The 24,986-nt window shown below is 26.5% G+C and overlaps 2 protein-coding genes and 1 pseudogene across 2 annotated transcripts; 1 reads left to right on the forward strand and 2 right to left on the reverse strand.

The window, feature by feature from the left end:
* Positions 1–1,551: 1,551 nt before the first annotated feature.
* Positions 1,552–11,750, reverse strand: LOC112603998 (annotated as a pseudogene).
* A 328-nt stretch (positions 11,751–12,078) lies between these two features.
* Positions 12,079–20,416, forward strand: LOC112604014. Its single transcript, XM_025352870.1, is given in 11 exon segments — positions 12,079–12,092; positions 12,515–12,594; positions 12,762–12,834; positions 14,820–14,913; positions 14,983–15,132; positions 18,859–19,930; positions 19,932–19,971; positions 19,974–20,249; positions 20,252–20,287; positions 20,290–20,322; positions 20,325–20,416. Coding segments are annotated over 10 exon segments (1,908 nt in total). The 5' UTR covers positions 12,079–12,092; positions 12,515–12,552.
* Positions 20,417–21,786: 1,370 nt separating this feature from the next.
* On the reverse strand, positions 21,787–23,466 carry LOC112604015. The gene has a single exon (XM_025352871.1). The coding sequence runs from the start codon at positions 23,464–23,466 to the stop codon at positions 21,787–21,789; it is 1,680 nt and encodes a 559-aa protein (XP_025208656.1).
* Between the last annotated feature and the right edge of the window lie 1,520 nt (positions 23,467–24,986).

A 24,986-nucleotide genomic window follows, 5' to 3' on the forward strand; every position in this document is an offset into this window, starting at 1 on the left:
TAACTTGGTATTAATACAAATTAATGTTTCTCAATAATTTTTATACTATTAAATAAACCTATTAATTTTAATTGCACATATCTAATGTTTGAGTAATTTATGAAAAATATATTAATTTATTTTATTTGTGTAGAAATTATCATAAATAATGTACTAACAGATTTTCAACACATTGAAATTGATGGTAAATGATAACACTAAAATGCTATTTTTATAATCAAATTTTGAAATGTATTATAATTTTGGACTTGGTCTATACTCTATGGAAATAACTTGGTATATTTTAAATCTCAAATTATAAAATAGAATGTATTAAATATATCATTAATTAGAGATTCAAAGAAGTACACTATTCATATCCAATTATTCAATAAGATTTATTTATGATATCGATGAATTGCAATTATTGACTTATAAGATTTATAAAAAATTAAAATACGTTTAGACTAATAATATTTATTTATACGCTTTATACTCGTGGAATATATGATGATAACAATTGATTAGTAGTGAGTCTTAGTATTATAACAATATTATTATCACAGAACATATCTCTACATTAAACTTATTTATGAGGTTAATATTTAACTACACTTTGTGAGAATCACAAATATATGGCGCATAAAAAGTATTTGATTGCCTAATTCAGTATTTCATGACTAGAAAGTTCAATGTGTTATATTATTTAATTAATAATACCATTCAAAAGTAAAACTAAGATCTAAATTATTATAACTTGATTCAGATTATGAAACATAAACCAAACTAACCTTCATATTATGATATAATCTAATTAAAATAAAATAAAATAGCCTGTCTGGATTTATAAGTCACTATTGGACTAACTATTCTACATAAGTAAATTGGGTGATCACAATATTTTATTGCTAGAATAATATAAAAGGAGAAGACTGACTATTTTACTGAGTTTAATAGTATACAAAAAACTACCATTATAGTTTGCCTTCAGAGTGATTTTGTTATCTCTCACCTCCCATTCCTGTCATTTGCTGAGAGAGTATTTCTCATAAATCAGACATTTAAGGCTCATTAAAAAACTCAGTATTTACTATACTTGTGTAATGTATACAATAATAAAAGTGGCAAGTTTATTACTAATATTTCAAAATATCACATACAAATTAATTGATACCTATATTATGTTTGTATATGATACAAAACAGAAACTGATGTTTTTTTATCATGAACATTACTCTAAAATTAATTGAATTTATACATAAAAAAAAAGAAAAAAGTGATGCATTTTGATAGTACAAAACTATTTTTATAGGTAAAAACATGATCATAAGTATAACCTATTATTACTCTAATTTTTAGGACCAAATTCATAATCGAAATACATTTTGTGTTGTTAGCTTAAAAATAATAAATAATTGACATATTTTAAAATTTTAAAGTAAAAAATAATCTGAATTTGTTCTCAAATTTTTCTGTTGAATTTAATTTAAGAACAAATAACAATCATACATAATATTAATAAAGTTCATAACTAATTTACATTAAAATAATGATAACATTTGACAAGTAAATAGATAATGTTCTAACCTTAGAAATGGATAATAAATCGATTACTAGAATATTAAAATGGATTTGGCTGAAATAACATTTGCCATGATATACAATTGAAAGGCATATTCGTTAAACACTTATAATTTTTCAATAAATATAAATAAATAACAATTTTTAAATTTCTTGTGTCCATTCTAACATTAAATTTTAATCTTTAAATACGTACAATGACCCAGTCTAGTGTCTATATTACCAACATTATACAACGTGAGCAATAAAACGAAATAATTATAAATTTTTTAAAATTATTTACCAATTTAATTCTCTGAATGTAGAATTGTCTGGCCCAATTTGAACTACCCTCAACAATGTTTTTAACTGTTCTTCACATATGACTTGATTAAATATCAAGTATCTAAAATTAAAATAATGCTTAATTTTAAAAGTGTTTAAAAGCCAATATTATGATTATTATATACCTCTTCATGAAAGGTACACCAGAATTGATAATAATTTTGGTTTTTATCCTTTTTAAAGAATAATATTACCAAAGTTATTAGTTTCACAGCGGATCCATAATAATTATTGCTGATAGTAGTTGACAGTTGAATTTTTCTAAAAAATGTAGAAGTATTCAAATAATACTAAGCAAAAGCTTCTTGTTATTATCAAATTTAATATTCTTACTATAATGTGGTCAGAGAAAAAGCATAATAGAAACTAAATAGATTTAATTTTTAATTATTAGTATCAGGACAAACAATTTTAAGTTAAAATATCATTTTTAAAGAGATATACCATTTTATTTTTATTAATCTCATACATTTTAATATTTCTTTAATCTCTAAACGAATTGTAAAAAATCAGTCTTTATCTTATTAATACTTCTTTTGTCATGAGTAATGAGTAATAGAACACTCTGTATAAAATATGTATTATATAGTCTTATTATTTATTTAGTGGAATTATTGAAATTGAAATATAAATGTAATAAAAAATAAATTTTTATACTTTATAATTTTTGGAATTAAGGGGTTTTACTTAATGAATTTAATATTCTTAAATTTTAAGAACTTTGAAATATGTGTGATTACTTCATTCTAAAAAAAGTTACTTTTTTACTTTTCAAAATATTTTGGTTATTTTTCCACTTTTTATTAAAAAAAAAAAAAAATAATCAATATTATAGTATATTATATAATCATATGTGTAAAATTGAAAAATTAATTATTCTTGTACACGCCCTCTCTAAATATGTAGTTATGGAACTGGGGACCAAACCAGCACTTATATTTAAAATACTTATACTGGAAAATAAAGTCTTAAAGCTCAGGGAACAAATGTTTTATTAGAATGAAATGTCCAAGAATTAAATTTATTGCTGGGTACAAAATTGTACATATATAATAATAATGATGGATTGTAAAATATTTTGACTATTCCTATTAAATTTCTTGTACAGCTAAACAACAGTTGAAATAAAAGCTGAAAAATAAGAGTAAAAAAAAAAAAAATAATAATATTATTGATACTTAATAACAGAAAATTTAACTTGTAAAAGTATACCTTTAAATAATACAAGGCATAATCTACAAAATAATGTAAGACAATATTCATTTTTCTTGCACAAAACTTCATTTTCTTACCCCTTGTGAATAACTAAAAAATAGAAAAATGTTATGACATCAACAACCATCAAACTTAAATAACAATAATTAGAACAATGTACCAAATAAATTTCATAAAATAAATACTGTTATAATTTATGATAGCTGCCAAACAAATATATCATGTAGTGAAATTATAATTAACAATATTGATAAGTTATAATTTACATGATGATTATTTCTTGCTTAATAATTGTCTACAGTACCCAAGATATTATTATCTTACAGCTCTCTTGATTGTTTTTTTATTTCATCATTCATATTTGCAGTTAAAGGTCATAACTATACAAATATCATTTTAGTTCTTTTAATGTATATGAAAATATACTCAAACTAAATGATTTTACTTTGAGACTTTAAGAGAATGTTTAACAACATTAAATATCTTTGAAATTACATGATAAGGATTGTGATACACAGAAATATACTATATATTTGAGTTTAGATAAAAATGAATATTAATATGAAAGTCAATTTTTTTGAAGTTTAACCATCAATTATCAAAATAATATTGTCTCAACTTCAAAGATTTGAAATTTAGTATTTATACTAACTTAATAGATACCAATGATACCACAAAAATTGAAAATTAAATCAATTAAATAGTTATTTTATATTCCACTCATATTAGGTACTGTACTAAGAAGTGACCAGTTTTCATTTATGACTATCAAGAAACAGTTGTTTTTGTTGTACAGTGGGGCTAGACACTTATACACAAGTATGCAACAGAGTATGATTTATAATATAAATGGAGTATAAACGTTTTTACAATATTATATCATAAATTATTCAGAATACTAGTTAGTTAATTAGTTATACTTCTATAAATAGAGTTCTCATGAAAATATTATTACTAACATAGATAAGTTTAAATATAAATGTTTGCTATATAACTGTATAAATATCCAGTATAAATTATCCATGTATAACTTAAGTTTTGATGAACATCGTTCAAAACACCAAAACAGCAAATTAGAAATCAAAGAGAAGAGTATCAATAGTGACATTGCTGATGTACATTTAAAAATTAGTTAATTAAACATTGGGTAATACAACAAAAATATATTTATACTAAATAATAATACATTAAGTAATATTTACAATACAAAAATGTAGCAGATCATTTACATTGGCTGATAACATAAATAAAGAATAGATTATAAACATAAGTTTAGCTTAAATATTTAATTGAGCATGTCTATTATACAAAAAAGAAATAATATTTTACCTGAAGGTAAATTATGACAGTAAATGAGTCTTATTCCCCCTGAATCATAGAATCTGAGACATTTTAAATAATTGAAGCCACTTGACGACGTCGACGCATTCTTCTTACACTCAATTGCGATTGTGATAAAGAATAACCTTTTGCACCTTCTGGATTTCTAAAATAATTTTAAAAATATAATTAGCATTTAGACTATTATTTATCATTTTATTTTTTAAGCTATAAATGTTCTGGATTATTTTTTTCCTAAAATTTATATCCCAGCTTTTCTTATTATTTACATGTTTATTGCTTGATTGTATAATTGTTTAATTGGTATGGACAGTGATTCAGATCTTGTTGCTTGAAGACTAATTTCTCTTCTTAAATTTACCATGGAAATGTTCACTTGTCGAGGAAGGTGATTATGTTCCCCAGTGGTTTTTATACTATTGTTATTCATATCTACACTTATAGATGCCATCACAGGACAAAATTCTTTTTTATTCTTTTGATTTTCACATACTAAATATCTAAATAAAGAAAAAAAATTATCTAAAAGTGAATAAACTATTGAAATTCAATATAAATAATTTTAAATTAGTAATACTTACATGATATTATTCTTACTAGAATGTTTATAATATCTGTGGTATAAATTATCCATATAAACTCGTGAATTCAGCCGAACACCTGGCAATATGGAATATGAAACAGGTATTTTGTGTTTATCAGTATTATTTGTACTATTTTCCGAATGTGAGAATTCTTTTTTTCTTTTGAAGTTAAAAACTAAAAAGTTATAGAGATTATGATATTAAGATAAATATAGTTTCAAAAGTTATTATGTTTAATTTACCTGGTAAAGCATAATTATGTTCTAAAAAATGTTGATTATTTCTCTTTTTATCATACTGAATAGTTGTATCTAAGAATAATAAACAAAATAAATAATGTTTAATAAAAGCTTCAAGTCTCATTTAAAATGCTTATACCTTGCGTAAAGTAATTGTGTTCCAATAAATATTTATAAACTTTACTTTTAATATTATTCTTGTCTTTAACTAAAAACAAATAACTTTTTATTCAATATTTTAAATTATTTGTAGTTATAAATACACACTTACCAGATGAAATACAGTAATTATGATCAAGTAAATGTTTTCTGTTCTTTGCTTTCACATCAATATTAGTTGTGTTTTCCATTTTAGTTTCTATAAAAAACTGCTTAATTGATAACTGTTGATTGTCATGTAAAGTATTAGGCTGTAACAGAAAAGTAAATTATTTATAATTTTTATTTTTTGAACAACTGTTGACCATTTGGAATTGTATGTTTAGATAAACTTATAATCAGTGGTGCCAAACCTATATATGAATTGAAGCAATCGATTCATTTAAAAAAAAAAGAGTACGTGGTTTTACTCGTATATGTGTTTTTATTTTTACATTACATAATACCTATACTAAATAATTAAATAAATAATTAAAGTTATTATATATTAAAGGTAGACAACATCATCGGTGGTGGGTGGGTGTAGTATAAATATTTTGATTTTGCTTCACTTAAATTTATATAAGTCGGCGTCACTGTTTACAATATATTAATTTAATCATAGAACTATTGTCTATTGGGTATCTATATATTTTTTTGCCAAGTTATTGTAAGAGACTAATTTGTAGTTTTGGGAGACAAATATCTATTAAGTATTTATTATAGAAATATAAAATGTTTTGTAGTATCTTACAATTTAAAGAAACTCTAAACTAAATATTTAGGTATAATTATTTAAGTATGTTATACAATCGTTCAGTTTAATTTATTTAAGCTTTCTGATTCAATATATTCTTAGATAGAGTCATATCCCAGTATAGACCAATCAAAATAATAATTTAATATAATATTTATTATTTAAAACATAATTTTTATATTTCTATAAAACCTTAGTAGCTAATCAAACTTAATTTAAAATTTAATTATATTCTGTAAATGAGAAATTTGTTAGTATAACTTAACCTATGTAAAATGATATCATTAAAATAATATTTATACATTAAATATTATATAAAAAATTAATAATCACAAAGAATATTCATTAATCATTATATTTGTTATTGAATTAATCATCTATATTGGTTGTGGTAGCTGTGATCCTTTAATAGTTTCAAACACCCTTTAAAAACCAAATTCACATGAATAAAATAAATGTTAATGATAGCTGTCTAATTTTTTGTTTTTCGGAGAGCGAGCAAATTAATCTTTCAAAATAAATATATTTTTCATAAAAAGTTTTAAATAAAATAAATAATATTGATAGAATGACAAATAACCAGTTTAAGGAAATGTATGTTATGACCTGTATCAAATAGTAGTTTTTTAATAAATAACTAGTTTTCATTAAATAATAATTATCAAAAAAATAAGTTGAAATTATTTATTAAATTAAATTGGTAAGTGGAATGAAAAATTAGATAATATAATTAATCTTATTAATTGAAGTAATGTTGATTCAATTTTTTTAAACTTCAATTCTAAGAACTGTAAATACAATATGATTGATTTAGGAAAAGATATTTTCTTTCAACATTTCTTAGTAATCCTAATCAAAATAATTATTTTAACAAACCGTGCAAATGTAATAAGCTATGTATAGTCAGAAATAACGAATCTATAGCCCGATTATTTCCAAGACTGTTATTCTTGGATGTTAAAACATAATAATTTACCTCAACGATAAAACTAGTACATTTATTACTCTTGTCAGATTTCTTACATGCCTTTGGATTATTCATAATGCTTGTGTACTCTAAAAATGAACAAGAAAAATATCACTTATATTATTCAAAACACAATTACAACAATATATTTTTATTACACAGAAAGTAAAAGATTTAATTTTTAATTTTCTATTTTGTTATAAATTATAATATTAATGGATATTCCAAGTATATGAAGTTGTTTTCCTTCATGTTATTTGTAAAAATGTTCAAACTTGTAGATATGATTGGCAAATTTTTATTTTCAAAGTATTTATAGGTTTAGTAATAATCAAAAAACACAGAGGACCAATTTAACATACAAGGTACTTCTTTCTGTTATCATAACTAACGTTAATGGGTTAGACAAGTGTATAATACTGTCTATAATATTTTTCTATTAATACCAGAAAATACTTTACAGTCTTAAATTTAATAAAATATAAATAAGATATTTTAATAAAAATTGAAAGTTAAATAATTAGTAAAATAAAATAAAAATAAATGACCCAAAAAATTTAAAATAGTGCTTTCAAAAAAAAAAAAAAATATATATATATTAATTCACTTATTTTAATGTGTACATAGAGTAATTACAAATTTCTATTTTTGTAATGTATTATATTCTTTATAAATATTTTCAAAAAATTATTTCAGTAAAAATATTAATTTAATTCACTCATAAAAGTTTTTATGGGTAATTCAATTTATTAATAAAAATAGGTAAGGTTAGATTATTAATCTTGATTGCTTACTGGCAATTACAAATCAATATCACAAATGTGAAGGCGATTTTTTAAAAGATAATGGTTTTCATATTATTACAAAAATTTCAAAAATATTATCTGATGTATCTACGTTAGAAGGTATCCCAGAAAATAAACTAAGCAACAACTTTTTACATTGTAATACACGATTTTTATACTATATCCATTGATATAGAATTCTCCTTTTCACATTACAAAAATCTGTTGATGGAAAATCAAAATGCTGTTTGAAAACTTATCCAAATCATTAATTGATCAATGCAATGACATCAGATAGAAATTAAAATGTTAATCATTTAATTAATGTGTTGTTTTGTTTAAATTACTATTTATTAAAAACATTAAACATTTTTTTTTTTTTTTGTTTCCAGATTAAGATAATATCACTCATGTTTACAAATCATTGACAGTAAAATATATAAGAAATATATCATTTAATTAAAAATAGAATATTACAATTATTAATTTTTTTTTTTTAAAGCATATTTTAAGTCATAATTTGGTCATTTTTAGGGCTTAACTGTGTACATATTTTATAGGTTTTAGGGTATATAATTGTCAATCTTACTGATTACTGGGGCTCGAATTTTGTAGCAAATGGTTCTTTTGAGGGGAGTATGATAGAAAGATAATTCTTATATATAAATACGTTTTGAATCATTCTGATTTTAATGAAGTAAGCTTTTTATTGTTTTTCCCCTATTTCATTCTTTTTTTCTTGATTTTTACATATTTTTCTTGAAAATTTAACTTATTTCTATGTATATTATACTTGGACTATATTTTTATTAACAGAAATTATAAAACCAATGAAAAAATCAGTAAATAATGTATGATTGATAAAATAACTATGGTTATTATGTCGAAATAGTTTTATCTACAATTATCTATAGTGGTATTTACGATTCAAATCAATTAGTTTATATGAAATATGCACCGATTACATCGGTTGAAGAAGAAAGCTCTTTTTCTATGTATAAAAATATATTAGCACCCTATAGAATGAGTTTTAATGAAAGCAACTTGACTAAATATATGGTCGTAAATTATTTTTTTAATATTTAATTTTATGTGTAATTGAAATTTGTTTTTTTTTAGAATTAAATTCAATAAATGCTTTTTTAGCTACTTAAAATACTTTTTTAAGGATTTATTTTGCTACAAAATCCGAGCCCTACTGATTACACTATTAAACTTACAGTAGTTAATAAATATCCCATTCTTCCACTAGATGACATAGTGACCATAGTCTATCCCTAATATTTAGCTTGAAGAGGTACATAAATATTTTAATGAACCTGGTTTTTGGATGAATTGTACGGCTTAATTTTTTTTCTGATTATTTAACTAATATCTTATATTTACATATAGTTATTCATTTATATTTAAATGTGTTTATTTAATTTTATTACTTTTTTTTTTTACATAATTATTTATATTTATATATTATTTTTATTAAATAAAAATATTCACCTTTAATATGACTTTATTTTTTGATTTCCTTGGGTTCAACAGTTTTACTTGAATTAGGTCAATTAAATATTGACAGCTTATCATTTTCGATTAGGCGTTTGTCTATGTATTGTATTTGAGAGTGAGCAGAACATAATTTATATCTATATAACTTATCAGTATAGTAACATATTCCTGGATCCATCTATGCAAAGTTTATACAGTGATATAACTGAGCCCATTCTTCGCACCTATAATCAAATTAATAATTTAAAATCACAAACATTAAATAAAAAATAAAATAACATATAAACTATAAATTAATACCTTCCAACATTCTTAGGAAATTGATGAAACATATGTTTTAAGGCACCATATTTGTTTTTACATATCATACAGTTAACACTGTAAAAATTTTAAAAAATCACTTGAACTGTTTGTTAAGATTAAAATACATGTAAAAATTTTTCTTTAGCGTGACATAAAGACTTTAAGTAAAGTGACATTCATACAAGAAAGCTAAATACAATTAAATATTGATAAAAATCTTTTTAAATTTTTATTTGCGTGTCAATTGAAAAAAATTACTTTTATTAACCTGTTCAACATATCCATATTTAATAGAATATAATACACTGTAACTATATTTTTTTCGTTATCTTATGTAACATAGTAAACTTGGTATAGTAATAATTTTATTAATGTCTGACATTTTTTCAATTAAAAAAAAATTATATAAATTTGGTTTCATAATCAATACTGAATAACAAATGTATCATTCTACCATATTTTAAAATCATAACCAGCCTAAATGAGTTAAAGAGATTTTGTCAAAAAGATAATTGACACTTTTATATTAACTATATTATATTTAAGTTATTTTTTATAAATATACTATTTTTTTAATTGGTACTTTTCTTATGGAACATTCTGAACAATACCTATGCCTATAATTAATGATATTTTATTATTATTGTTTACTTCAAGTAATTTATTATTATAATTTGTTGCCAAGTATACAAATAATTTTGTTCTTTGTAAAGAATCTGCTTTAAAAGGGTTTTATTTTAACAATAATAATTTATATATTCATTCATCTAAATTTTATCATGAAAATAATCTTAAGCACAGGATTTCAACACAAACAATTATAATTTAAAATGAAACTCCAGGCTGAATAGTTGAACAAATATTACTTTAATGAGTATTTGAGTGATTAAAAGCCATGTTTTATGTCCTTATGAGGTAAAACAATTATAATAATATGATGTCAATTTAACAAGAACAAGAGAGAATGCGAATACAATGTGGAAACACTGATTTGTGAATATTATAACAGAGGTTTAGAAGACACTATGTTTTAAACCATATTTAAAAAAAAAAAACAAAATTTAATGGCATGGTGGTCTCTCTTCAAATGTACGACACCCAGTATTATTGTGACAGTCTCATGGACGTAGGTAAGAGGGAGGATTTAGATGTTCAAACACCCTTTAGAAATTAAAGATAAAACTGAATAAATATTCATATTTAATGTTAATGTTTTATAATATTAATATAGACCTAGACCAAAACCCCCTTCGAAAATATTTCCTATCTATGCCCATGGGCGGTCTGTTGTAGGAGACCATTTATGTACCTATTTATATTATTCGCATGATAAACCATGCCAGTACAGAACTATATGAGTAATGAAAAGCTATTATTACAGAGGCTGATTTGTTTACTGAATATTATTTATTTTACCATTGACAACTATACAAGAACTTAATATAAATCTTTTTATTATGTCATTAGTTCAACCATGAATGATTGTTAACTATGAAATAGACATATTCAGTATTCATAGTTCAGTGATTAAATTAAATTCAGTCACATACAATACGGCCCGAGGCTCACAAAATTTAATTTGCTGGGTCTTGAGGATCATAATATTGTCATGAATTAAATAGAAAAAACTTATATGTTAATTGAACATTATACATCATCAATTGGTAGTAAATAAACTTAAATTTCAAACCAATGAAAGTTAAGATTCCCAACATTTGCAAATATATTCAACCAATAATATATAAGTAATTACAAATACTTACTTGGTTATTGTGAGATAGTGACTAGTGTAACTGAATCACGACCAAAATGTCAAAAGAAAATCACAGAGAACCAGGACGAAATTACAAAATTAATTGAAATTAGGTATTCAAATCGATGAATATGTGCAATTCGAGTGTACGTTAGGGTAGGTTAACCAAATTAGGCAACACCATGTAAAATAAATTTTAATGAACGAATTTCATAAAGATGATTTTGTATCGTAGATTACAGTTTAACCGCGGTTTTTACTTATGACAGAAAAACTACTCATAAAATAATATTATGTTCATGATAGTAATATCCTTATCAACATAAACAAATTATAATCTTTGTCATCTGAATTCGTTATAACTGGACAGATAACAGTTTCCGAGATGATAATATTATGAAATTTTTTTTTCGTGTTGTGAACACGCCGTTATCATGATTTATGATAGCTTGGTACGATTTCAGTATTAATACACAGACGCATTTTCTCAATAAAATTTGTTCAACAATAAAATTCATTTCTCCCACTTGTATCTGTACGGTAATATTGCATCTCGTAACCATTCGCACAATTTTATGGTTTCCATTTCAGATTTCCCGAACACTAAACAGTATTATATATATCAAGTAAGTACAGCATCTCTTGAATCCTCAGTCGATACAGGTTCTTTAAGACTAATAGTAGTTGATATTTAAGTAGAAATAAAAATTCATCATTTAGGGCAAACAAATTACTTGTTTATACCTTTTATGTTTTGTTATCAATATTGTTAAGCTTAAACCTAACTTCATAGGACTATTCAATATTTTTTGTTTGATGGATTAAATAAATAAATATTTGACTGTTCTATGTTATATTTCTGTATAATATTTAAAACATAATTATCTAAATCATTTTATAATTAGTTATTATAAACAATCCTAATATTATCTTATTTTATTTCTATTATAAAAATATTTACTTGTCATCTATTTCTTTATTTATTTATTTATTTTGTGTAAATTTTGTGGATAGAACTATCTAATAATACACTCTTAATTTTTATTAGCAAAATCTAGTAAATCAAACATTTTACAATACAACAAAATGCCAAGCAAAAAGAGGAAGTACAATGCTAGATTTCCGGCTGTAAGTATAAATTATAAATTTTCTCTTTGAAGTTAATTATTATTGATGATAAGTTAAAATTCTTTTTTTTTTTTTAAACTGTCGAATACTAAAAAATTGTGGATCACTTCCAGTAACTGATATATCATATATTTTTGTCTTGACAAATATATTTTTTTTTTTTTTAGGGAAGAATTAAAAAAATTATGAGAATTGATGATGAAATTGGTAAAGTTGCGTTACCAGTTCCAGTTATGATTTATATCCTTTTTAATACTTATTTAAACATAAGACTGTAACATTACGAATTAAAATTAAAGCTAACATTATTTGTTAATATTATTACATACACATATAAATTGTATAATATTTTTACTGTCATTCACTAAACTATTATCATCAAGAGGACGTAATACAGATATTTGTTATCTTTGTCTTATAAGTGTGTAACATACACAATTTACGTTCAACAGATTAGGGTTAGTTTCGTTAATTTAAAAATTAAGAGTAAATCGACCTATAATAAAACTTGATGGTAAGAACATTTTCTGTGTTTGTATGTGGGTTTTTACAATCATTCAATTTTTTAAATGAATAATGAGCATTATTAATTTACTTTATTTTACATACGCAAAACTTGTCATAAAATTGAGCTATCGTAAAACATCCACATTGATAATCAACTTACTATCAAGTTTCATTATAGGTCAATTTACTCTAATTTTTAGAGACAACAAATGTCTGTGTAGTACCCTCTTAATTATAAATTTAATGGTCTTATTTATTATCCATTATACACAAACTTCACTATATGTAAAATTAAAAACTACTGGCCATATAAATTTTACTTGCAAGCATAGGTGCAACTAGACCTCTAAAATGTGGAATACTAAAATTGTTAATGCTTCATAGAACTATAGTATTTCACTAAAACAATAATAGTTAGGTATAAAAAATAAAGAGTGCTGAAGACCCTCCTATTTATGCCACTACTTACAAGCTACAGAAAAATATAATTAAAAAGAGACTTATACCACCAAATAAATAATAAACTATAAAAGTAATAGTATAATAATATAATTATTAATAAACTTACATGATCAAAGTTTAACATCAAAAAATTTCTCAAAAGAAAATTTATTGATTAAAATAATTTTATGAAGTATATTAGCATATCTAACAATTTATAGTAAATATAGAATGTAGGTTTTTTTTTTTTTTTGTGGTAAATTGTAAATATATTTGAGTTATTAAAAATGTTTAAATATTATTAATTTCTTTATAAAAATATTACCTCATTCAACAATTAATTCCACAACAATTGATTGTGCAATGCTCACTAGCCTCCATAACTAAATAGATACTAAAATAAAAATGTCCTTTTCATTTTTTTTTTTTTTTTTTAATACAGAGAATTTACTTAAGGGTATCCATGATGTCAGTATTAATTTTAAGGAAAGATTATGTAGATATAGTAGTTACTGCATAAATTATGATTTATATTTAATGTATTACTTTGTTTGTATAGCTATTTACTGTTATTATAAAAAATAATTCTTCGAGTTAAAATTGTATTTATACATATTCTTTTATATATAGTTAAAACTAACTAGATAAATATTTTATTTATCATTATTAATAAATATTAATTTTAAACACAAAAAAATAAATAAATATTCATTGATTTAATAATTTATTTGACATAAATTGAACAAATGCAAGTTAGTGTGTAATAATAAGTAACTAGATGGATTTTTAATAAAACATTTAATTAAGTATAGTTTAAAAAAAAATAACCTACTAGTTTTTAACTGAGTTAAATTCATAGTTTATTCCTTTTTAATTTTGAACTTTTAGCTAATATTACCTAATATTTATAGTGATTGTTAACCATAAACTTACTAAATATTAAAGTTGATTTAACTTAAATAAATCAAGTTAATTTTTTCATTAACCTTTGGAATTTAGAATTGTTATATCTTACTAACCATGGAAATGTTTACAAAAATGTATCAGATTTTTTTTAAATTTCTATATTGAATCCTTTTATAATTACGATAATTAAAGGTAAAATTGAAAATACTCATTTTAATTTGGGATCTTAAATCCCCACATCTTACCTTAAATTTTATAGTTGTAACACTGTTTAGTATAAAAAAATAAATATTTTAGCTCTTAAAAAATTATAAATATAATTTTCATTTAATTTTATTTTACATTATAAAAATCCTTAATGATAAGTACACCTCGAGCATTGGAACTTTTTGTTTCATCTCTTTTAGTCAAAGCTGGTGATATAACAATGCAAAAGAGTGCAAGAACTCTTACTCTTGCCCACTTGTAAGTATCATGAATATTGTTGTAATACTTATTAATACCATTTAATATTTTTAGATTTTTTTTTTTTAGAAAACATTGTATTTATTCTGATAGCCGCCTTGATTTTCTTAAAGAACTGGTAAAAAGTACACCTGACAATTTGGAAGAATGTAATGATATTGCAGATCCAGTTGTCACACAAAATAATCAAGTCAGCAATAATGATAGTGATGATGAAACGTAAGTCTTTGTGTAGTCTGTTAAAATAAAGGTAAATAAAATATTTTAAATAGTTGAAAGCACTAAAACATTTTATATAATTTCTATATTTTCTATTAATTATTAAATTCACTTTTTGTATCAAATGCTTTTGAAGTTATATAAATTTTATAGTTGATTTTCCCATATAATATAATATTATTTTAATTTTACATTAGACATGTACACAATACTTAATTACAGTATTTTGTTTAATTTTTTTCATTACTTTCTTCCGCCATAGACATAATTATTTAATAATAAAGTTGATTTAGTTCAGCGGTTTAAAATTTAAAGAAGATTTTAATAACCAAAAACAAAATTCAAACATATTATGTTATGTTAAATTAAAATAACTATGCTTGTTACATTGGATATTCTGTCTATGAATTGAGATACTCTATAATACAATACTATTTAATTTTTGTTTATTATAACTGTGAAAAGAAAAATGATTAGTGCTTACAACTTAATCAGATAGATTACAGGGAAAGTAAAGAACATTATCATAATAATGTTTGTAAAATGTAAAATTTTTTACTAATTTATAATAATAATGATATATGCATAATTGTATTTAATGTTTATGTATTCAATAAACCATTCAGAGTTAAATAATACAATAAATGTGAAATAAAGGTTAGGTATAATAATGTATAAGTTCTATAAAAAGAATAGACACTTTAAATTATAATTAAAATGTGTTATAGTATATTGGTGTTGTATAAAATAAATATTTATATAGAACTGTTTGATGATGGTATTTAAAAGTTGGTTTAAAAATTTTTTAAAGTAATAGAATAATAGATATAATTTAAACTTGTTTATTAGTAAATTATTTACAATAATATCATGATTATTAGTTTGCCATTTAATTATAATATTTGTATGCACAATGTTTTATTTAAATCTATGTATAATTTATATATATATATAATGTGTTCTAATTTATCATTGCCTAGCCAGAACTGCTGAATATGTAAGTATTAAATTTGGTCTGTAGTTTTGTTTTATGATGAAGAAACCCACTAAAAAAGTTTTTTTCAAAACTCACCTCCTAAAAAGTGTAAAATGGGATGAAAATATTATTTTTTGAACAGATTTTTTTAAAACTTAGCATAAATACTCTGTGATACAACTAATAAAATATCTTTTACCTTAAAAATATGTACAGTTTACACTTAATTGAAAGAGGAGTAAATCCATAGGCATTTAATTTGTTACGATCAATGCTGTGCAAGATTAGCTAATTTATCTATAATTTACTTGCTATGACTGTCATAAAAAATCGTTATAGAATATCTAGGCATTAGGCACTTATCATCTCAAGTCACTTGCATTAACACTGGATAATTTTATTTTAAATTTAAAAGGATATTTCAAAAATTTTTCTCTATAACTTATTAAAATGCATATTATAAATAGTTATCTAATATTTATTGTTAATTAATAAAATTATTGTGTATTTAAATAAGTAATTACATTTTTAAACAAGGATGTATTTTTAATACTTTAATTAATAACCAGCTGACTTTTACCAATTTAAACAAATTTCAAAATTCTGTTTCAATTAGTTTTATTTTTATTTAAACTTTAAACACTTATTGATTGTAGATATTATGTTAATTATGTTAAACATTTTTACTGTGAGTTATAATTAACTTATAATAGTTTAAAACAATATAGTTTATGTTGATATAAATTAAAATTGATAATTTAAAGTTTAAACGCTTGGTTTTTCATTAAGTTTCATCTTATTCAGAAATAAATTATTGGAAATAAAAAATGCTTTTACATTTATAAAATGATAATTTTGTTGATTATGTAAGTGAAAAAAAAATAAATAATAAATGCTTGAAAATTCAGTTTTTTTTACCAAATCATAAATTATTTATAATTCAATTAAGTATTTTTTTTTTTTTTAAATAATATATTTTTTATTATTTGTAAATAAATACTATTAGATTTTAAGATTATAAAAAAAACAATTTTTGTAATTTAATTTTAGTATGGTAATACATATTTTTTATTACAGATTTTCTAGTTAACTCAAGATACATATTATAATTTTCAAGTTACCGATGATAAAAAATGTATTGTCAAGAAGAAATACATTAAGAACTTAAGAAGGAAGTGATTTAATTTTTTTAATTAAAAACAACTTGCTTTTGTATGCAATCATTTTTCTTGATACAATTTTTTTTCTTTAGATTATAATATGATTTTGAAATTAAAATTGCAATCTCATTTGTACAAATATTAATTAATTAATATAAATAATAATAAAAAAAATTGTTTATAAATTAACTAGAAATTATAATAATCATTCATATTGTATGCTTATGATAACCTTCAAATGTTAAGCTATATTTAAGAATTGCATTATGTAGGAAGACTTAAATAGTTATCAGACATCAATTTTAAATGTACATTTCATAAAATATGTAAAAAAAAAAATGTTTTTATTTTTGTTCTGTGTTATAAATCTTGCTAATTTCTACAGGGTTAAATACAAGCAATACCTTCTTATTTTGTAAAATTGGTTAATAAAATTTTTAGATAAAAATAATGTATTTTTATTTAGTTATTAAAAAAAAAATACACAGTTTACAATATTATATTAACACCAAGGACTCTTTTCCATAAACTTAAACAGACTTTTTCTTTTTGATCTTTGTTTAATTGTTTCCTACCCGTTTAAAATAGTATATTGGTATTCATATATGGCAAAAATAAATATTCTAATACACAATATAGAGATAAAATTGAAAAGGATAATAACATAAATTGTCAATTAACAACAGATAAAAATTACTGACAATATTTGTAAAAGTGAAAGGATAAAATAGTATGCATTTTGTGCCAGGAATATTAGATACTTGACTGCATAAAAAAATAATAGAAACAGAAAATTATGTTAAACAGAGAGACTATTACTTTTTTATGATAAATATTTTTTTTTTTATATTTTATAAAATTGTAATAAAAAATAATATAATAATTTAGTACTAAACTTTAATGTGTTTGAAAAAGAAAAATTTAAATGCTCTATTAGTTTAAACTTCATTTTTAATCATTTATGGTTAGTTTTGAGTATTATATTATTCTAGAAATAAAATGTCACTAATTTATCACCTTGAGAATGTAAGTATTTTTGGGTTACTGTTATATTTTTAAATTTAGAAAATGCATTTTTATATATTTGTATATTTTATTTTGAGGTAATGATAGTAATAGTATTTTATGATACATGTTGTTAATTTACATCAAACAGTTTTATTTAAATTGAGTAAACAAAATAATGTTAATAAAAACTTTTCAAACCATGCACCTATATTATCATACATTGAATATAAATTTTATTTAATATATTTTTTACACAATCGGTTGTTATACATGTCAGTCATACCAATTTTATTGTAGTATTTATTATTTCCAACACTTTTAATACTATCCGAGTTGAAAGTCAAAACTTTCAAATTTAAATTATAAACAATTATATATACCTATGGTTTAAGATAAACAAATATAGATACTTATACAAATTATAAATTATTATTATTATTGTTACTATATAGCAGGTACATAGTATAATAATAGTTTTTCTGAGTTTCATAAATTATGAATAGTTAATATTATGTTGTATTATTATGTACAGTTTCATAATTCGATCGCGTTGGTTTGTTTTTGTTTTTATTTTATTTTTAGAACACCGAAGGCAATCGAATGGTACCTGTTAAACGGTTGCGCGTGCCGGTTGTCTGCTGCCGAGTACCGTTGGCTGGTCACTTTTCCCGGGGAAGCGAGCGCCATACCATTGTCGGACACGATATCTCACCTGAGCGCGATGCGTCTGCTGTTGTCCACGCGCCGCCGCCGTAGCCGCCAGCAGCATTTGGTCGCAAACCCGAACCGTTGTCCGACCGTCGAGCGAGCGTGTTCAGCGACGCTGTCCAGGACAGCGTGGTTCGATCGACTGCTAGCAGTGTTGGCGTCCGAGGACGATCACGTCAGGTACATGGCCACGTGCGTGGTCACCGAAGCAGTGCTGAGCTGTGCTGACGACGACAGCGATTCACCGGAACGCCTGATCGACAAACTATTGCTGACGATCGTGACGGCGACGGGCCGGTCGTCTGCCGCAGCCATCAACGTGTTGACGCGTGTCCTGGATGCCAAGTCTGACGACCGACGGATCTCGACGGAGGCTGGAACGTTTTGTCACCGCGATGACGAAGGAATGGGAGGCGACCGTTTCGCCACTGTTGCAAATTGCTTCGACGTCAAGGCGTTGCTGATGGACCGGTTGAACGATCGGTGGTCGGACGTTGTGAACGCAGCGGTGCACGATACCGGAACAACCGTGGCTGCGGATCTGGCCGAAATCGTTTGGCTATGGACCGCGGCGTTTCGTTGGTTCCGGTCCGCGGGCCCGGCGTACCGGAATCGCGAACGGTTCTACTCGGAACTGCCCAGCCTGGAGTGGCTGCTGTACCGCACGAACACGGCGCCGTCGGTGTGGCTGAACACGGTCCGGTTGTTTGGCGCCGGTTTGCAGATGTCCGTGGGTCGGCCGAAAGCCCTAAGTGTGGCGGTGGCGAGGCTCGCGTTGGACGGCTTCATCCGGCGGCGGCTGTTGTACTTCATGGGGAAAATGGCGAGCGGTTTCGGCCAGACCAGGGCGTTACTGCAGGAGACCGTGCTGTTGGCGATGCGGTCGTTGCGCGCGTTCGTCGTTGGTAGCGATCGGCCGTCCGACGGCGCTGACGACAGCGGATATACCTTCGATACTGCAAACCACGGTCAGAGACGTTGTTGACTGTCTGACCTGTACGTCAAGGCCAGCGCGCTGTACCCGACTGACCTAGGGTTCTGCCGGTGGTCGGTCCGCCTGATGAGCGACCGCGACGACGCCACCGTCGAATGTCTGGCGTGCGCGCTGGAAGTCGCTGATGCCGTGCCCGCTGTCCGGCCGCTACTCGACCCGTTCGCCGGCTTCGCTGAATTGCTGGAGTGCGTGTCGTACGAAGCGGACGTGCTGTTGGACTATCTCATTTCCGACGAGAGCGATTTGCCGTACGCTCTGCGCGTGCTGAAGACCGTTGCCGAGACGCCCGCTTCTTCAGCTTCGGCGCCGGTTTGACGATGCTATGGGGCTGCTGATCAGACCGCGAAGCGAAGATGCCGACTTCACGAGAACTGCGTGTTTCCGTACAACATCATGCCCATCGCCAAACTGATACGCTGTGCCAGCGATGTACGTTGAAACCGCGCTTTAACGATTGTTGTCCCTTGCGATGATATGTTTTATGGTGTGTGATGCGTTTGTGTACTTACCTACCTTCTACATGGACTGATTTCACGACCAATTCGTATTGTTGTAATATGTGCCATTTGAATCACCAGGCTGTTTCTTTAATTATTTTGTATAAATTATATATGTATAAATTATATTGTATATAAAATAGAAATTATCTATTGTATAACACTGTGCCGACTGTTACAAATTTTTAATTTAATTAATTTTTAGACAGATCTGATTGATTGCACTATAAGTAATTTGAACTACTAACAAGTGACAACACATTTTCAACAAAAATATAGTACAATGACTAGTATTATAAACTATAATCTTGTATAATTTTATTGGGAACAGTGTCCCAAACTTAATTTATCCAATTTTAAAAATATTTTTAGTGTTTTAAGAATCGTAAGAAAATTATTTTCGATTTGTATACTTGTATCCATAGTGCTTCAAATCGTGAGTAATAGCTTATTGGTTTTACAGATTTTGTACTTTCATTGACTTATTGTTGTTATTTGTTGATAATAAATTCCTTTGACAGAAATGTGTAAAAATGTAAAATATATATTTTTGCAAGTTACATAGAATTTGTAATTTAAGTATATTTTTAATTTAATGGAATTCATAGATATATTAGTTGACCTGCATTGTGTGTGGCTAAAGTTGTTCATATTACATAAGATGGAAAATAGAGATACTATCAGTCACGGAGTCCACGTTTTTCAGATGGTATTTGTAAAAAAAATATGGTAATCTCCTTATTTGACTTTCTACTACTATAACCCTTTAGTACAATGAAATTATTTACTAACAAAGACGAAAATGTTGATGTTGGTATACAAATTCACTGGATTGAGATTTGAAGGGGAAGTACGTTGAACACAATTAATTAAAATGTTCTTACACTTGATATTAAGCAGAAATCAATAGGTACAAAATAAAAATTTATCAGATTTTTTATTTCCATTTAATTTTATAAAAATATAAGTATATTACAGTATAATACAGTAAATAAAATGTGACGCTTAAACTCATGAATGAGATAGGCAAGGCAGACAGTCTTAAACTTTTAAACATTAATATCTATTTTTTTGAATTATAAATACTTTCAATTTCAATTTAATTTAACACCAACCGGTGCACAATGTTTTTAGTTAACCTGTCTTTAGCTAACACAAATAGATTCGACGGTTTCCCAACACGTAAACACGCAACATATAGTTGCCCATGAGAAAAACATGGATTTTCCAAATCTAAACCACAAATGGACATTGTTTGAAAAATAATTTTCAATGGAGTTAAATAAAAATAATATAAAAATTTTTGTACAATTATTGAAAAAGTGTGGCAATGCCTGACGATGCTACTGCTAATGCGATTTTTTGTTGCGACCATATTTTGGCAAGAATCAACGATATTAAAAATGTCTTACCGGTTCCACCGGGTGCATCCAAGAAAAAAAAACCGCCTTGTTCAGCAGCAACAGCCAGCATAATCCGATCATAAATAATTTTTTGTTCTGCTGTCAGTAATGGTTCACTGTTCATAATAATTGTTGCTAAACTTCCATGGTCATATTGATTTTCTCGTTGTAAATCGGTATTGACTATGTCGGTGGCTGGACGATTAGGTGATGTCATACCATAATGATTAAGTGGTAAATTTGAAATAAGAACACATAATTCCTCGATCAAGACCAATGCTTCATTGTACATCTCTGGTGTATAATCTATGTTTTGGCATTGATTTATTTGTCTAATTCGGTGCAAGATGTCTTCTGTCATACAATTTTTATATTTTTCCCACAAAGTTTGTGCTTGCGAGGGATAACATGTCGTCAAAATAATTGCAAACAACTGACGAATGTTATTCGGTGTTGATGTCAACGCAGCATCAGCAAGCGTTAAGTCCCAATGGTTATCGTCTTCTAGCAATTGCAGTTCACGACATGCATCCTGGTATGTATTGAATACTCGACCATTAACTGTTCGTAGAAATTCAAAAGACGTTGGTCCGGGAACATTCACCAATAACAAACGTAAATAGAAGCACTCACGTTGCTTTGGATGTACCGTGTAAAGTCTCCCCAATTTCTTAGCTTTGAATATGCCTGTAATGGAAGGATGTGGTTTTCCATGTTTCCGTGGCTCCCATTTTTTACTGGATTTGTTCCATGTGAAATAACGTGGAACATCACCATACACCAATGTCTTCGCGAATTGGCCAAAAACATCAGGTTTTTGATACAGTGTAAAAAATTCAGTTAGAGTCGTTTTCGGAGCTTCGAACGCTCTTTGGAGAACATTTTCTTCAGTGAAGTATACACGTTGACCGTTTTCAAGATGTATTGCCAGATGTTGGACAGCAGGATCTCTTTCGTGGATGGGAAAGCTGAGAATATGCCAAATAGCTTCATTGCTGCTAATGTATCTGCCCATTTGGTATCGTGCTATTTCGTCATTTTTATTTATGTTTTGTGCTTCAAATATGGCCAAATCACTGCCTTTGTTTACATATTTACAAATATACTTAATTGATTTAACAGAACTGCAAAGCTCAACATTGATATGAGCTTTGTAAATTTTTGAAAGTAGTGGTGAGTATGGTACCACCCACTGATTATCAAACTCAACTTGATTTGGAAAGTTCGGCAGTCGCATTGTAAATGTGTGGCCACCATTCTCAGTACTTCTGCGGCGATACATTGGATAACCATCAATATCCGTGATCGTGTCATTCGTATGCGGCTTTGGGAAGTTTTTTTTACATTTTCCATTTTCCATGCACTGTGACGTCATGTTGAAAGCACCGCATGGCCCATGGATCATGTGTTTGGTGACAATATCAAATAATTCTTGATCAATTAATGGGTCTGGAATTTCGGCTGAAATTATTTGATCGATTTCTTCAGGACGGATTCTATCTTTAAGCCAAACCAAAATGTGGGCATGAGGCAAACCTCGCTTTTGCCACTCTATCGTATTCAGCCAACAACGTGTGATACCAAACATTTCATATTTAACAATAAAATCAATTTAGGATTTCAATTTTTGTTTAAACACACGTGCAGTTAAATCATGACGATGAATGGATATTGTAGTGCGTCATATGAACGGTGTAAATTACGTCCATCGGATGCACGATCGCAAATTTTAGTTGCCCCAAATGACGTCATTTGGAAGCAAGAATTAAATTTGCGTATCTTACGCAAAAACAATTTGGAATTATCTGAATTGCCAGTAAGAAGGGATAATAAAGGCTCCGGCGGAGCGGGTAGAGGTGACAGCACAACTTTTCCTGATGCGCAGCACATGCCGGCTGCTTCATTCCGAAATTTCAATGCCTGACAATATTGACATACTTTATCCATTCCACCGATAGCAATTATTGAATGCGCTGAGTAGTTAATATCTGGTGCATATTCAAAGGCAAGCCGAACGAATGATGCACGTGTTAATGAGCGGCTGATCCGTTGCCTTTGTCGATCTCTTTCTCGTACTGTAGCTGTGTTTCGTTCTCGTGCCGCTCTTGTTCTCGTAATATTCTGTTGCAGACGTTCGTCACGCTGTTCTTGAGATTCTCGTGCACGACTATCTGCAGTCCTGATTCTTTGAGCTGCATTTCTTGTTTCGATTTGTTCTGGTAATTGCTGAGCTCTTTCAACACGTTTGCGTCGTGACCCTTTGCTGCTCGCGTTGTTAAGGTTAGACTTTTTCGGTATATATATATATATTTTTTTTTTCGATTTTTATCGATATTAATCGATTTCAAGCCCTGCTATTATCGATTTTTGCATTATTATTTATATTTTATTTTTATCTGCTAGAGGGTGCCACCGGTGTAACTCGGTTTTTGTCTCTATATCTCTAACTCACAGGAGTTAGGTCCATACCCTATATCCTGTCTTTTAAGTTGGACCAAATTACACGCGGTGTAAAAATTTCATCAGAATCGGTTAAGTGGTTTAGGAGTCCATTGAGGACAAATATTGTGACATGAGATTTATATATATTAAGATTTCTGATATAATTTGAAAATTTAACAAAAAAAAATTTAATGTATATTTTATTTTGAGGGCTTTTACAAGTATTATTATATCGTGTTTTTCAAATCCTTCGTTGACATACAATTTCCTGTTTTTATTATTAAATATTTAATATGATTAAAATTTAGAAATAAAAGATTTTTAGCAAGGATTGTAATATTACTGGATGAAGATGAAACAACAGGAAAAATAGTAGTACAAAATGAAAATGAAAATGAACATAATTGTTAATTATATAATCATAAATATTAGACATTTTTACCTAAGGTCTAACCTTTAATATTAGTATTTCCTATACATAATGTAATTTCTTAAATACTTGACTATTTGAGCTATTTATAAATCTTTAAGTTAAGTTTAAAAATAATAATGAGCTTACAGCACTAAAGAGCTGATAAAACGGCGAAGATAGAATTATTTTTTATATATTCTAACTGCCATTAAGTTATCATGATAATATCCGCTTTAAATTATATAAAAGTTTTT

The sequence above is a fragment of the Melanaphis sacchari genome, unplaced genomic scaffold (genome assembly GCF_002803265.2).
Source record: "Melanaphis sacchari strain LSU unplaced genomic scaffold, SCAv2.0 Contig117_pilon_pilon, whole genome shotgun sequence".
NCBI lineage: Eukaryota > Metazoa > Arthropoda > Insecta > Hemiptera > Aphididae > Melanaphis > Melanaphis sacchari.